This window comes from Epinephelus moara, chromosome 11 (genome assembly GCF_006386435.1).
Source record: "Epinephelus moara isolate mb chromosome 11, YSFRI_EMoa_1.0, whole genome shotgun sequence".
In the NCBI taxonomy this organism is placed as follows: Eukaryota; Metazoa; Chordata; class Actinopteri; order Perciformes; family Serranidae; genus Epinephelus; species Epinephelus moara.
Window position 1 is genome coordinate 32322221 of NC_065516.1, and position 15911 is coordinate 32338131.

Sequence of the window (15911 nt, forward strand, 5' to 3'; positions counted from 1 at the left end):
GTTTTGATGCATTGGATGTGCTGAATGTGCATATTAAGGCAGTACAGGAGGAGGTGCACATTAATAATCCTCCAGGACTGTAACATGCTCATGTTTAACCCAAACAATGTGTCATGTGACTGCAGTTGCTTCACATCCAGGTTGGAACACCTTCTCACCACAAATGAACCGCACCAGAGTTCATTTGTAACCGAGACCACCTCTTCAAGAAGGTTTGCTTGAGAAACACAGTTTTATCTGAGCTTTTATCACCACTATGAAGATGTTTGATGACCGTGTCAGGTTGTTTGTGATGCAGATTCCCAGGAACCTTGACTGTTTCCTGCTTCACCTCAGCTTCATTGATTAAAACAGGGGTGTGTGTCTTTTTTAAATCAACAGTCAGCTCCTTGGTTTTGCTGATGTTGAACATGAGGTTTGTTTGGACACGCTGGTGCTGACTTAATTAATGTGAGCAGAGAACGAGAGGCAGGCAGCACTGTGTTATTTCAAAGGCAGAGAATTAGCGTGTGGTTTAAGCTCTGCAATGACAAAACAAACGTGTGAACAATAAACCAAAACATCTACTAATATTGTGCAAAGTGAATCAAAGTGTTAAAGCAAACAAACTTACATGCTACACACAGTGGCTGCCGTTTAAAGGAACAAACAAATGGAGGGAGGCAGCATATACAGTCTATAGTTGGCAGGAGGCAGGGTGCAGAGAGTACGAGATCCAAGCAGGAGGGTTGGATCAATCCTCTCTGCCTCAGGTGGGTCAGGTAATCTTTCTGGGGACTTTCTGTGAGAGTGCTAATAAGGTAGCACTCTCACACTCTACATGACTGTTGATTTCCCCCCATATGAACTCTCGTTGTTTGTAATCCGGCTGATAATGTCGGTCGTGTCGTCCGCAAACCGTTCTTTCCATGTTAGGGATGACAGCTGTGGGTGTACAGTGTGAGCAGAAGGAGGCTGAGCGCACAGCCCTCAAGTGCTCTGATGTTCAACACTAGATTGTAGGAGGTGTGACCGCCAATCTGACCTGACTGGGGTTTGTTTGTGAGGAAGTCAAATATCCACTTGTATAGAGTAGTACTCCAGCCCCGAGGGCTAAGTAAGTAGTTCCATGGGGGAGATGGTGTTAAATGCTGAGCTGAAATCAACAAACAACATTCAGATGTAGGTGTTGTTATTTTTAAGATGTGTAAGGGCGAGTGAAGGGCAGTGGAGATGGGATCCTCTGTGGATCTGCTGGCTGTGAATGCAAACTGGTGAGAGGCCAGGCTGGCTTGGATGTTGTTTTTGATGTGCTGGAGATGCAGTTTCTCAAAAGACTTCATTAGAATGGGGATGAGTGTCACACGGTGGTAATCATTTTGGCTAGACTCTGCAGACTTTCTAGGTTTTGGGATGATGGAGGCTTTGTTAAAAGGGGAACACTCCCCTGTGACAGTCACTATATTTACATGCACATTTAAGTGGAGCTACAGTTATAGCTCGACCAGGCCATTTAATTGGACTGCTGTCCTCGTCCCAGTATACAAGCACAGGAGGGGAGTCGATTTATTGACTAAAGTATGTACGAATCTGCTATGATAGGTAGCAATATGCCTCCTTACAGCCTGTTAGTATTGGACCTTTTTCCAGTTGACCTATTACGTCACAGACCAAACACCAAGTTAACTCTTTCAGCTGATGCCGAATGAACTGTGTCTCCTCGTACATCCAAAAATGCACGGCTCTGGATGTAGACTTCGCCACGTTGTTACCCGCTCCTTCTTCTTCTGTTATGCATTCAATGCTATTTCACCTCAAGTCAAAGCCCGGGGCCGAAACTGTGGAGCATGCTCAGAGTGCCTCGGCTGGTTTAGGTCCGATTGATTGTATACATGCAGGAGTAATTTGACTCCCAATCACATTATCTGGGTGTGTCAGTCCAACTTTGATAAATTCGATTTAGTATGATTTCAGTCGAACTAACATGTTCACATGTTTAAGCATTGCTTGTAGTGAACCTACAGAGAATTATCAACCTGAATCTGCAGCTCCCATCGGCTTTCCCGAGTTTTCTTAGCCAGTTTCAGCTCATTGTTTGGCTGTCTGACTCACAACTTCACTGTTTTGGTTCACTCCAAATCATTGTTGGCTGCAGCTGGAAGCTATTTTATTTGGTGTAAAAGCACTTAAACCCCACCTCACACTTCCTACTCAGCACCAACGAGCTGATAGATATAGATAGAAACTAACTGGTGAACGTAGAGCAGCTAAAAAACAGCTATTACCTTGAAGAGCTGGTGGAGACCAAAAACGGAGCTAAAAGAGAATGAATATGGGACTGACATTCAGCAAACGGACACAAAGACTGTTAATGAATCTTGCTCTGTAACTGACAACCGGGTCTCCTAGAGTCATTGAAATTGGTGCTTGGGCCGTGACTTGTGGCAATAATAAGAAGAACTCTGGTCCTGTGAACATACATGTGAATGTCTTAATTCATACAGACTTTGCATGATTATTTTATTTCCCAGAGGTTTACTGCCTTTTTGCACATCATANTGTTTTGGTTCACTCCAAATCATTGTTGGCTGCAGCTGGAAGCTATTTTATTTGGTGTAAAAGCACTTAAACCCCACCTCACACTTCCTACTCAGCACCAACGAGCTGATAGATATAGATAGAAACTAACTGGTGAACGTAGAGCAGCTAAAAAACAGCTATTACCTTGAAGAGCTGGTGGAGACCAAAAACGGAGCTAAAAGAGAATGAATATGGGACTGACATTCAGCAAACGGACACAAAGACTGTTAATGAATCTTGCTCCGTAACTGACAACCGGGTCTCCTAGAGTCATTGAAAGTGGTGCTTGGGCCGTGACTTGTGGCGTCAGACACTGGCAAAAAAAGGCCGTCCTTGAACACTGGCATGATACGCGGCTGGTTGCCGTTATAGTTTAACAGCGCTAGGAGAATGTCAAGTTATTAAGCTAAACCCTGCCCTTTTTGCCTTAAACCCAACCACGTGCGTAGTTGTTGAAGGAAAATAAAAGTCAGTTTGGTGGTGTACCAATGTAGTGCATTTATTTTGAAAACAGACAATGCATGAAACAGGCAGAACTTGACACAGTGTCCCAGACCGTCCTTGTGTTACTTTTTGCACTATAACCTACCTCTGTTAAATTGGCAATAATAAGAAGAACTCTGGTACTGTGAACATACATGTGAATGTCTTAATTCATATAGACTTTGCATGATTATTTTATTTCCCAGAGGTTTACTGCCTTTTTGCACATCATACTTTTGATTTATTTTGTGTTCAAATTGTTCATATGCTGCTTGTTCCACACAGTTTCTGATAACAAAAGTATTTGAAAATAGTAAATTGTTCTTCCTTCAATTTATATCTTTGTAACGAGTGTTTGAACTATATTTAAGCCATCAAAAGCAGGTATTTCAGGGGGTTTTAAATTGAAAAACTTTTAAAAAATTGAATCGGCTAATATATCGGTTATCGGATTTTTTTATTCCATAATATCGGAATCGGCATCGGCCCCCAAAAAATCCATATCGGTCGGGCCCTACACCCAGGGTACCTTGCATGTCATATCTGGACATGGAAAGTCCATGACTAAATGTCGATATGTGACGAGATCAGAGTGAGAATGTGTTGTAACTGATGGACATATGTAAATAGGCAACTGATTGCTAACAAGTTCGCCATATCAGTTTCAAGTGTTATCACATGTCAGTGTTGTGTTCACACCTTGTTACCTCAGCGGCAGGTTTAAGGCCGCTGTTATCTCTGGTTAACCTTGCTAATATCAGCTTAGTAGAATATTGATGATTTACTTTTGGCTGACAGGAAATGATGGGAGAACAATGGGTAATGACATGCAACGAAGGTCCTCAGCAAGATGCATATTGGGTGCGTTTGCAGTCCACCAGCACCATGACGCATCCACACTGTTAACAGTTTGTTACTGCCCACATCAAAACTGTGACATCATATCCTCTTTCTGTGCTCAGTGTGGGGTTATCTTGCACTATATTTGCCCTCCACCATTTTATTTGAGTGAATTCTTAGTGTGTAACTTGATGGACTTTACAGTGGCCACAAAGTGAAATGTTTTGACAAAGGGGGCTGTGTTTTCACCGCAGTCTCTGGTCCCTTTACTTGATGCAGGCTAATTGCTAAGAAATATGGTAATGTTTTCCCTCTGCCTTCCTGCACACATCACTTCTGCTCTGTCCCCACTCCACTCTTTTTCCACCAAATATCCCTCCATTCATTATTTTGCTTCTGTTTCACCTCTCTTCCCTTCTCCATCCATGCCTTCCTCAATTTATCTTCTGTTTTTCTGTCATTCTCCCTTCCCAAAGTCTCTCTACCCAACCATCCCATTTCCATCTGTTAAGTCATCCTCATCCAGCCCTCCCGCTGCCTCTTGCTTCACCCACCATTTTCTCTCACCAGCCTCTCCTCCTCCCCTCTAACCATTCATATGACTATTTATGAGTGCAGTGTTCCTCACAGTGGGGCCCAGTACTAAGTGAAAGTAACAGGGAAGATTGGGGCTCTTCAGAAGCTTAAAGCTCTTTAGTGGAAGCCATTTGTCAGCCTGACAGACGATCAAACTGATGCAGCACAAACACAGTCTCACATCCACAGAGGCCTCACGCTCATGCACGTGTTTATGTTGCTTTTATGTGTTCCCACAAGACACACCGGGGATTCAACTGGCACAAACTGGAGACTTGTAGTTTATTCACAATGTATGGGTCAGTGTGCTGGGTAAGCGAGTGCAAGCGTGTGTGTGTCTGTGTGAGTGTGTTCAGGCACAACAGCAGCTCTCTGAGTGCATTAAGATCATCCATAGACACTGAGCAGAGGCCACTGAGCAAATGGCTCCTTCTGCAGTAAGTGGTTTAGAGGGAGACGCACATCAGAGCCGTCAGTGTTACAGCTGCCATTTACGCTTTTGACCACAATTATGGACATGCATAGGTCTGCAAACCTGGATGCACACACACGTTTAAGTTAGCATTAAGATGAACTCCTTATATTCTTCTAAGGATTTTTGGTTACTCCAGTTTTATTTTGAAATTGGGAACAGGCCAGTAAGCTGAAATATTGTGCTTGACATAGTGAAGCAGTTTGCTGTAAAGGACAAAAGGTTTGTGTGCTTGAACTGGAGTGGTTCATATGAGATTAAAAAGGAAAAAGAGGAATATAACAACATATTTGGACTTTATTTGAATTATACTTATTCTATTTTAAAACTTTTTCTGTATGAAATGTCTGTAGGCTATATCTGCCCGTTTGCTTTGTCTTTTAAGTAAAAATCGAGACATTTTAGGCTCGTTTCCACTGAAGAAGTTCCTGGTACTATTTGGGGGGCAGGAACTTTACAGGAACGTCCTCTCGCTCGGCCCTCTCAACCCGCTGTGTCTCCACTAAGAGGGCGGAGTAGGAGGAAGGTCCCTGTAAAGTTACCGGGCTCTGGATGCGACATAATCGTTGCGTGACCATTTTCACCAGGGCGACGCGGCAAAGAAACAAACAAAGAACAACAACAACAAAGAAGAAGAAGCAGATTTCTTGCTTTTCTTCTTATGACTCCTTTTAAAAATGCGACTCCTCGTCTGCTGAGTTTTTAAAAATGCCGGCTATTTTGTCGCTTTCTGTTGACGTCACATCCCACCTTCAGTATATCCAATCAGCACCAAGTAAACTGGATTCAATTTCAAATTCAATTTGTTCACTCTGTCATATATGCAAAAGCCTGAAATACACACACATGCACAAACAGGACCTATATACATGCATTAGATGGAGGGATGAAAGGGCGAACAGTTGGGGGTTTGGTACCTCGCTAAGAGGCACCTCGACCCACCCAGTCCACACTCCATGTTTGTTCTAGGTGGGCGCTTGGGCCGGTTAGCCTCCGGTTCCCAACCCAGGTCCTTCTGGACTGAGCTACTGGTTTCCTTAAATCGCAGAATGGTTCTTGTAACATATTCTCATATTTATTCTCATAGCCTAAAATACTGTTGTACGTTAAAGCTGCATGTGATTTACACTAACATTTGTTGCCGTTTATATTGTTTGTAGTTTAAAATATAATTGAAAATGTCTGTGTCTAGCTCTTTGGAAATATATGGTCTGTCTCCTCAAGCTGAGCAGTTGTCATTTATGATCTAAGCTGCACTACAGTGTATTTCATTCAGTTTGAAACCCAATTAATCAGCAGTCATATGGAAATTTATTTTGCTGTTTTGCATATTCACAGTTTATGGGGTACATAAATATAATGCATTGCATGTATGTACATGTTGGTAGATGGATCAGAATGGCAAGTACAATGCAAAAGGAAAGTGAAAGACATGTTTTAGATTGCAGCCTATTTGTTACTCTCCTCACATAGAAGAAGATAATATACTTTATTATTAATCCCAGAGGGGAAATTCAGTGTTTTCACTCTGTTGTCATATACACACAGGCCCGAAATACACACACACACACACATGCACAAACGGCACCTATACATGCATGAAATAGATGTCAGAGCGAGGGTGCTAACCATAGACAGGCGCCATGCTCCATATTTGGTTTGGATGGGGACTTGAGTCGGATACCCTCCCGTTCCCAAGTCAAGTCCGTATGGACTGAGCTACTGCCACTCCATAGCTCCATTATCAGCATTTGGATGCAGCAAGGGTACACAACCTCCACATAACTGTCGTCTGCAAGTGTGTTTTGTTTTTTTTCAGGAAAATATAGTAGGTCACAGATGCCGGTAAAATGGTCCCTTGGCAACATGGCATTAGCTCTATACAAATCAGCAAGAGGAAGGAAAATGTCTTCCTTCTTATAATGTTTAGCATTTGAAAAGTTTTGTGCAGTTATATCCAGTTTGGGCTGAGAGTAAACTTTACAGAAAAAATTCTCCTGAGAAGAATCAATTCTCTGCATTGAGATTTCACAGCGAAAACTAAAGTAAACTTTTCTCTCCCGTCCACAGGTCGCAAGTTTGTCATCGCCAACGCAAGAGTGGAGAACTGCGCCATCATCTTTTGCAACGACGGCTTCTGTCACATGTGCGGTTACTCGCGCGCTGAGATCATGCAGAAGCCGTGCACGTGTAACTTCCTGTACGGACCTGACACCAAGCGACTGGCCATCGCACAGATGGCGCAAGCCCTGCTGGGATCGGAGGAGAGGAAAGTGGAGATCAACCTGTACCGCAAAGATGGTAGGAAAATATAAAACCCAGTGTGTGTGTAGCAGAGGGTGTGTGGATTTATTGCCTGTTGACTTGTACATCAGATGAGGATGGAGATGATCCTCTGGTGTGTAAAGATGGAACAGCGTCTGGACATGATATCGTCACAGAAATGTGGAAATGGACTGCACCAAAAATCAGTGTGTGTACTTTGTGTTTGGAGCAGGAAGTGGCCAGCTTAGGAAAGATGTTGGCAGAGTATATGCCATTATTGTGTCTGTGTGAGTTTGCATTAATTGGGATGGAATGAATGTGTATGTGTATGATTCTATGTGAACTCCATAAAATGTACTTGTCTGTCAGCTGGCTTCAGTATCTGTTTGCTCGAGGTGTGTACTGAACATTTGGCACTCAGCAGCTCATGTTTATGACTGAGCTGTGATGTGTGAGTGACCTGACTTCTGCTCACTGATAAGTCCACGTTGTACTCGGAGTGTCTTGCAACTTTTTAGTGCCAGATTTCTTGTTGCGATGAGCACGGACGTGCAGAAAATGCAGTATGGTACATTTGGTCTGTTTCCAGGTTGTTTTTACAGGATGTGTGACTGTGGTTAGCAAAGCTGAGTGCCTAAAAAAAACAACGTGAATCGATTGACGTCTGCACATTCATGTAAAAGTCACGCCAACGTTAAAAACTTCACAGCGGTTTTGTACCATTTTCATGAAGCGGCGATTTCAATACACCTACTGTAGCCCAAATTAACCTTTATGGTGACATGTACTTCAGACGGGACTAAACTGAGGGAAGCCCTTAGAGAATTCTCTGAAATGGCAAGAGTGTATATATCTGCACACATGCCAGCTGGACCAGGATCAGGTAACAGGACGCTGGCCATCGCAACGATAGATGGCTTCCATGGTGATAAAGAGCTGCCATGGTAATAAAATCAGCAGCTCCCTGGGCTGTGGCCAAAGCATCTGCTGGACATTTTCCACCTGTAGACAGACACCAGAGCAGCAGGAGGAGGGCAGGGGGGAGAGAAAGACATTAAAAAAGAGAAAGAGAGACTGATGGAGGAGGAGAGGGCTTGAGACAAACCAAGGGGGAAAAAGAAGGCCACGTGACTTAAAGGCAGTAAAACAGCACCGAGCTGAGAAGTGAGGAAAAACCAGTGAGCGCGAGGTGGGAGAAACGAAGTGAGAGAATGGAAGAGGGAGACAGAAAGTGCATTTATCAAGTAATCTCAAAGTGTTGCTGGTGGTGAGAGAAAGCAAGGAAAAGAGAGAGGGAGAAACACAGAGATGGCGCCAGCTGTCTCCTCTCTAGTGATACTTCTGAGGAGCGCTTTGCCAATTCAACCCTCCCCTCTGCACATTTCACTTTCCACTGTTTATACTGGAGATGTGCATGCACCACACACACTCACACATGCACACACCAGCGATCCAAAGTACCTCGTAAAAAGCTACAACCCTGTATATAGAATCGCAGAGGTGTTGTCATTTCTGTCCCACTGGCTATGTTAACGAGATTCCGCCATGCTAACACATAGTTAAAGGCTTTGGAAGCGGCAACATTTCATGCCTGCAGCGGCCTTGTGCCAGTGTGGGCTGGTAGCCGTAAAGCTGCTGTTGGCATATGCTCTGCAGGCGCCTGAATGTGCCCTCACATTTTAGCCAAAAGAGAAATCTTGTCATACACTAATATTTTAGCCCTGTGGTGTGTAGTTTTAGGAAGGAAATGATTCGTGTAATGACCACTCTGAAAGAAACGACTTATCTAATTAGAGCCACTAAACGAAACTGCTTTTTTTTGGTGGTGCCACAGAAGTTTTGTATCAAGGCCACAAAACAGTAGCACGAGTATTAAAGTATCAAGTAAGTCCAGTGTAGTTTGAGAGTGTTCAGATTTTGTGTTTGAGGCGAGGAGCATACAGATATACAGATTAAAAGTCATTTTCCATGACCGTTTGATGGATTATAGTTAGTGATGGCCAAATGAAGCCTCATGAAGCATTTTCTGTATTTTCTGAGCCCACTAGATGGCGCTTATGGTTTAAAGAGAGAGGCTCAAAGAATGGCAATTCATTGTGCTTTCGACCTTTTCTTGAACAAAAAGCACCATCTAGTGGGCTCATAAAATAAAGACAACGCTTCATGAGGCTTCATTTGACCATCACTAATTATAGTGGCTCATTTTTTACCAGTTCACCAAACCTCCCAGTTCATGTCATTTTCTTGGATGATGCAAAACAACCACCGCTCCAGCTGGCTCGGTCTCGTCAAGGTGCTGGAAACATCCGTAAGTCCAAACTGGTAGAAAAAGATTTAATTACATCTATGCAATGTGCAGGCAACAATGGACAGGCAGGTAAAAGTAGTGATGGCCAAATGAAGCCTCATGAAGAGAGAGGCTCAAAGAATGGCAATTCAGTGTGCTCTCAACCTTTTGTTGAACAAAAAGCGCCATCTAGTGGGCTCAGGAAATAAAGAAAATGCTTCATGAGGCTTCATTTGGCCATCACTAGGTAAAAGTAACCAACCTCAGTCTAATAACTGGCAGTATGCCTGTTCACTACCCTGGTGGTAGAAGCCCCACCTTCAGTTGTAGTTTTTATAAACAGGCTTGATGACGACATGCTAACGTGCTGATGGATTCTACGTTTGTGTTTTTTAGCAGAGATAGACGAGAAAATATTAGGGCTGTAGTCTCCTGGTCGACTAGTCGATTATTTGGTTGCTATGCTGTCATCCGACCAAATTCTCATTAGTCCAATAATGGCTGTGTTACTTTCATAAGGAGAAAAGTTTTCAAAACACCCCAGTTGTTGACAGAAAGTTGGACTCGCCCACCCTCACGCTCTGCGTCGCGGTGACGCAGACCTCCTGTCTGTTTCTGTAAGCTACAACCATTTCCCTCAGTGGAAACAAAGCTTGTATTTACTTGTATTTCACAGATAAGAAACAATAAATTATGAAGAACAGTAAAGCCTCCACTAAAATAGCATTTTAACTTGTGTGTGTGATTTATACTTAGGGATTTATCCTGGCTTCATATGAGCAGAGGAAATCTCCGCTCGTCGCTAGGCTAAAGTATACAATGTAAAATGCCATAGGCTTGTGCTAATAACGTAATAGCATGTTGTATTTGCTTGGAAAACGTGTTTGGTATCAGACAGTTGTTTTGTCAGTGAACCTTGTGAGTTGTAATGGAGCCAAATTATGTAATGTTACCTTTGTTACGTGTTGCTGTTGTCCCTGGCTTTATATGAGAAGAGGAAAAGATCGCTAGATGCTAGGCTAGTTTATACAATGTAAAATACCATAGGCTTGTGCTAATAACATTAGCATGTTGTATTTGTGGGGAAAATGTGTCCAGATAAAGACAAGTGTTTGTCTGTGAATGCTGCGAGTTATNGCACTTAACACAGTCCGACTAGTGTTTTGGAGGTGTAACTGCAGAGTGACACAGACACACTGCTGCAGAAGTAAAAATAACATGCAGATTATTTTTTTCCCCCACAACTAATCGACTAGTTGAAGATTATATGCGACTTTAGTCGACCAAGATTTTCTTTGGTTGACTACAGCCCGAGAAAATATTTGTTCAAAACTTATTGGTGATGCTGTTTTTCCCCTAATTGTTCTTTATGGCGTTTGCTCCTGGTGCATTTTATGTGTAGTAAGCACCACACTTGGGGTGCTCAGTAGGTCAGTGGGTTGAGCTGGCGTCCCATGTACAAAGGTAATATCCTTGCTGCAGCGGCTGTAGGTTTGATTCCAGCCTTTGGCCCTTTGCTGCATGACATCCTCTCTCCACTTTCACACTTTTACTGTCCTGTCATAAGGTATGAAAGCCACAAAAATAATTAGGAAAAAAAAAAAAAATACTGTGCCGGACTATATTTAAAAAATAAGCTTTTTAATGCTTTGTTGCTTGTCAACAGTGGTCAATTAATGCGGCAATTTGGCCTCGTGTGCTCTGATTAATTTGCACGCGGTAAACACACCAGTCATAATTTTTGTTTTAATGGAATCTTAACTCCTTGCATTTTCCCCCGGTGTTTGTCACCTCTGTTTTTGGAGAAGAAGCAGATAACAAGAATAACAGGTGAACCAGCATTAAAGTGAAGTATTTTCTTTTTTAATAAGTGCCTCCTGGTGGATCTAATTTGTGCTGAAGTAAAGAGTTGTTCGTGTGGATCTTTAAAAGAGTAACTGATAAATAAATATACGTAAATGATAAATATTTGATAATATATAAATATAGTCTAACCCAAAACATGATAATAAAAGAACTGTTTATGCAGAGTAGCATATAAGTATCACTAAGCAGTATCGGCATTGATATTGGTATCAATAAAATCCTTACCATACATATCCCTATTCATGAGCACTGAGATGATTAAAGAGTGTTCAAAGCAGTTATTTACTGTGGTAATGCACACTGCATTTAGACAACATGCTTCTCTATGAATGGAGACTTGTGTTTGTCACGTTGCCATGGAGTTTCTAGAGAGGGATTCAAAATGTTGCTATAGTAACCAAATGAAACTCTTTTGATTGGATGGTAAATGTCCTTTTTGGCTCTGGACACATCTCTTTTTATGTCAAGGACACTGAATGGGGTTGACACTGTAGTGCAGTGGTTCCCAACTGGTGGGTCGCAGTCCAAAAATGGGACACAGGCCCATTTTGAATGAACCACAAGGGACTGGTAAAAAAAAAAACCACTTTATTTTCAAGTACAGTGAATTTCCAGGGCAGAGCTTTTATTTTGAAGTGCTGTTTCCTGCTGTAGAGAGTGACTAACAGACAGCTACTTGACAGAGACAGCAAACTAGCTTGAGGACATGGCCAAACTCAAGTGTGACCCTGAATGTATTAAACTGTGTGGACTTTGAACTAATGACTAAGGAGAAATTTGGACCCCATGGCCGGACCAGTTGGGAACCACTGCTGTAGTGTAGTGCATGTAACAAGGGATATATTGTAGGTTGTTAGCAATGTTGGGCAGTAATGCGTTACAATAATGATATTACTTTTTCCAGTAACTAGTAGAGTAACTGATTACTCATAAAATTTCAGCAATAATAATATATAGTGATGGCCAAACGAAGCCTCATGAGGCATATTCTTTATTTTCTGAGCCCACTAAATGGCGCTCATGGTTTGAAGAGAGAGGCTCAAACAATGGCAATTCAGTGAAGCTTTCAACCTTTTGTTGAACAAAAAGCGCCATCTAGTGGGCTCATAAAATAAAGAAAATGCTTCATGAGGCTTCATTTGGCCATCACTAATAATATAGTCACTCCAAAACCAAACAACTCATTGCGTTACTTTTGTTATCACATCACTACTGACTTGGAATACAACATCACATCAGAGGACTCGTTTAAGTAATCGTTACACTGAGCAGGCACGCCACAAAGCAGCAGGTCGGTGAAGATTCTCAGTTGTCCAGGTCATGGTAATCATAAGTGCTAATATCGTAGGCAGCTGGAATTAATTGCGTTTCTTGAAGACGTTTCGCCTCTCATCTCATTTACAACTGAAGAAGCTTCTTGTGATATGTGGTGGATGAAATGATGCTTCATGAGTGACTCTGCGTCTTTTGGGCAGGGCCTTGGGAATATACCGGTCACAGGCAACCAAAGACTTCCAGGTTAAAAGAATAAAACAAAAATCAATTGCAGGCTATCGAGCCTTAGCTACACTTACCAGCAATTACCATGGCATTCACATAGAGGCAGACATCTGAATTTTGGGGAGATATGCATTAGGGTGTAATGGAAAAGTAATATAAGGAGTCGTGTGACGAATCACTGTTGGCAGGGAGTAGTAAGTAAAGGAATATTATTACTTTTGAGGAGAGTAATGAGTGATATATTCTATTTTTAGAGTGACGAGTCCAACACTGGTCGTGAGTAAGGTAAAGGATTTTGATCCTTTATTGCAGGTCATGTCTTTATTTATTCAAACGATACCTTCTGGCGCCCACTGCCATTAGTTTACATCTGACCTGGACTTCTTTCTGTCTTTGTACCGACAGAAATCTTTCTGTCACTTATAAAATCCGTATTGATTTGCACTCAATTAAGGCTAGTGAATAAATAAAATATATTCCTACTGTAGGTAGGCTGTTTGTTATGTATGCATGTGGGCAGGGGTGACCCCCATAGTCACACACACACTCACACACTCACACAGAGACACAAACACAGAGTCTTAGGTAACCCCAGCGGGCCACCTCCAAGCCATCAGAGAGCTGCTGATTGAACGCCGCGGACGCACCTCATCCATAATGCACACAAGGAGGAAATACTATGCCACCTCCTCTTGTCCCCTTTTGCCTCCTTCCTCCCCTCCCTCGCTCCTCCTTCCTCCTGCAAAGGCAAAGAGGGAGAGGAAAAAATAGCCTTTCCCTTGATCTTGAAAAAGCTACCTATGCATGGAGCATGCAGGTGTGTGGGTTTTACTGGGAATGGTGGGACTGTGTAACCATGACCCACACACTATACATGCATACGGAGAACGCACACACATGCATGAACACAATGCACACATACACACACACACACACACAAAGGCTTCATCCAAGCCCATTTATCTCATGCCAAGCTCAGACATGAGCCTTCACGAAGATGGATCTCCCTTCCCGCTCTCACGCTCAATTGTCCGACTCCAATTGCTCACCAGCTTAATCAATCATGCTCTCCAGGTAAACTGCGATAGGAAGCAGACTCTGAGCGTGTAGAGGTTCTGGTATAGAACTGGCTACGGCCCCAGTTGGGTACAACCAGTAAGTCTTTCAGTCTCCTCACGGGCTGAATGTCACAACTATGTGGTTTTATGTTTGGTTCAATGGGAAATAAGATGGTGGCTAGCGGGGGGTTCAAAGGGGCAATGAAAGCATAGATGAAAAACAGTAAATGGGGGGAAAGGATTCTGTAGGGCACTCTACGCCCTCCTGTCAGTCTTTGAATCTCAATCACTTCTTACCAATCTTTCTCTTCTTCGTCTGTCTGATTGTTTGTCCTTCTCTCCCCTCTTTCCCTTTTGGTTCAAATTGCCGAGCCTCCTTTTTCGTCGACTCTCAGTGCCTTTAACTTTCTCACGATCTTTGTCTATCTGTCTCTTTCTGACCTTCCACTACTGAAGCGAGAACATTGCTCGCCATCTGTCTGTAATGATGTAAGAGTGGGTTCTAATACAGGTTGTCTGTATCAAGGGCCTGTGAAGACAGCCATCATGAGCCAGATCAATCCAAGGATGTCACTGTTGTCAGCGTTGAGCTGCTGGAGCAAGTCACAGTCCTATTTCACGAGACGGCTGTTTGACAGTTCTCGTCTGTAACGGCAGGTTTCATGCGTTTCTAGTTCAGGATAATGTAATCTCGTCAGACTGTGCTCCACGAGTTCACAGCAAGTAAAAAATCTTTTCTTTTTTTTTTTACAGAGCTGAGTGAACTGACAGGTATTACATCAACCGAGCCGACTTTATTAGCCAGTCTTTCCAGAGACATAACTGATGCTTGTTTTCATTGGAGCATTATTTGCAGATTAATGATGGTGACCAACTTCATCTGTAATGTCTGGTGATTTATACATTTGTTAATTAATTTTCCAGAGCCACTTATCCTGTTAGGGGACGCTGACATTGAGCGAGAGGTGGGGTACATCCTGAACTGGGCTGACATGTTAGCCCCTTTTCCACCAACATTTCCAGGAACTTTTATTACCAGGAATTTATTTACCTGGGTAAAAAAATTCCTGGTTATGTGCTGGTGTAAAGAGTTGGGGCTGTTTGTCTCAGCCAGCAGCTAAGTTTAAAAGTATTTTAAGATAAGTGTCAAACTAAGTTAGGCTACATACAGACAGCTGTCATTTAAGCTTATTAGTAACAATTCACTGTCAGCCGAACTAGCGTGCTGTCCTTGTGTAAGACATAACGTTAGTGTCAGTGGATGAGAGACTGTGGACGGAGCATACTGAATATCACTGTCTACATGTTTACATGTATTGATAAATTATTGGCTTCTTACTCGCTAAGGGTTAGCTGCTGTCAACTTCGTTTCCAGCTGAGCTCAGCTGTTCACCGGTTACCGTGTTGCGTAGGTGTGTGTGTGTGAAGGAGTTCAGCGGATATCGTTAGCGCTTATCAATACTACGGTCTTTGATAATTTAGCCCCGTGGCTAATTTAGTAACGGGTTTCGGTACCCATCCTTAATCAAAACACTAATGAATTGAAGCTTGTAGAAATGAAATAAAGTTTGCAGCGGCTGCCCGTACCAGGAAGTGCGGAGTGCTGCAAGTATGTGTTCCACCAATCAGCATTCGTCAGCAAACAGCCCCGCCCCTCAAGAATTCCAGGTAATCTGAAAAGTCCTATCCTCCTACTAGGTACTTTTTTCAGGGAAAATTTGGGGTTGAGGGAAAGTTTTTTACCCGGGTAATTTTGGTGGAAACGTGCTGAGGCGTTTCATAATCCCGGGTAAATGATAAAAGTTCCTGTGGTGGAAAAGGGGCTAATAGGCCCGTTTCCACTGAAGAAGTTCCTGGTACTATTTGGGGGGCAGGAACTACTACAGGAACGTCCTCTCGCTTGGCCCTCTCAACCGCCGTGTCTCCACTGAGAGAGCGGAGTACGAGGAAGGTTCCTGTAAAGTTACGGGCTCTGGATGTGACGTAATCGTTGCGCGACCATTTT

The 15911-nt window shown here is 42.8% G+C and overlaps 1 protein-coding gene across 1 annotated transcript in view; it reads left to right on the top strand.

Moving 5' to 3' along the window:
• The window catches only part of kcnh2b (potassium voltage-gated channel, subfamily H (eag-related), member 2b), a 378008-nt gene that overhangs the window by 36829 nt on the left and 325268 nt on the right, over window positions 1-15911 (top strand). The window contains exon 2 of the mRNA XM_050057165.1: window positions 7001-7231. Coding sequence (XP_049913122.1) covers window positions 7001-7231 — 231 coding nt within the window. The remainder of the gene's footprint in view (window positions 1-7000; window positions 7232-15911) is intronic.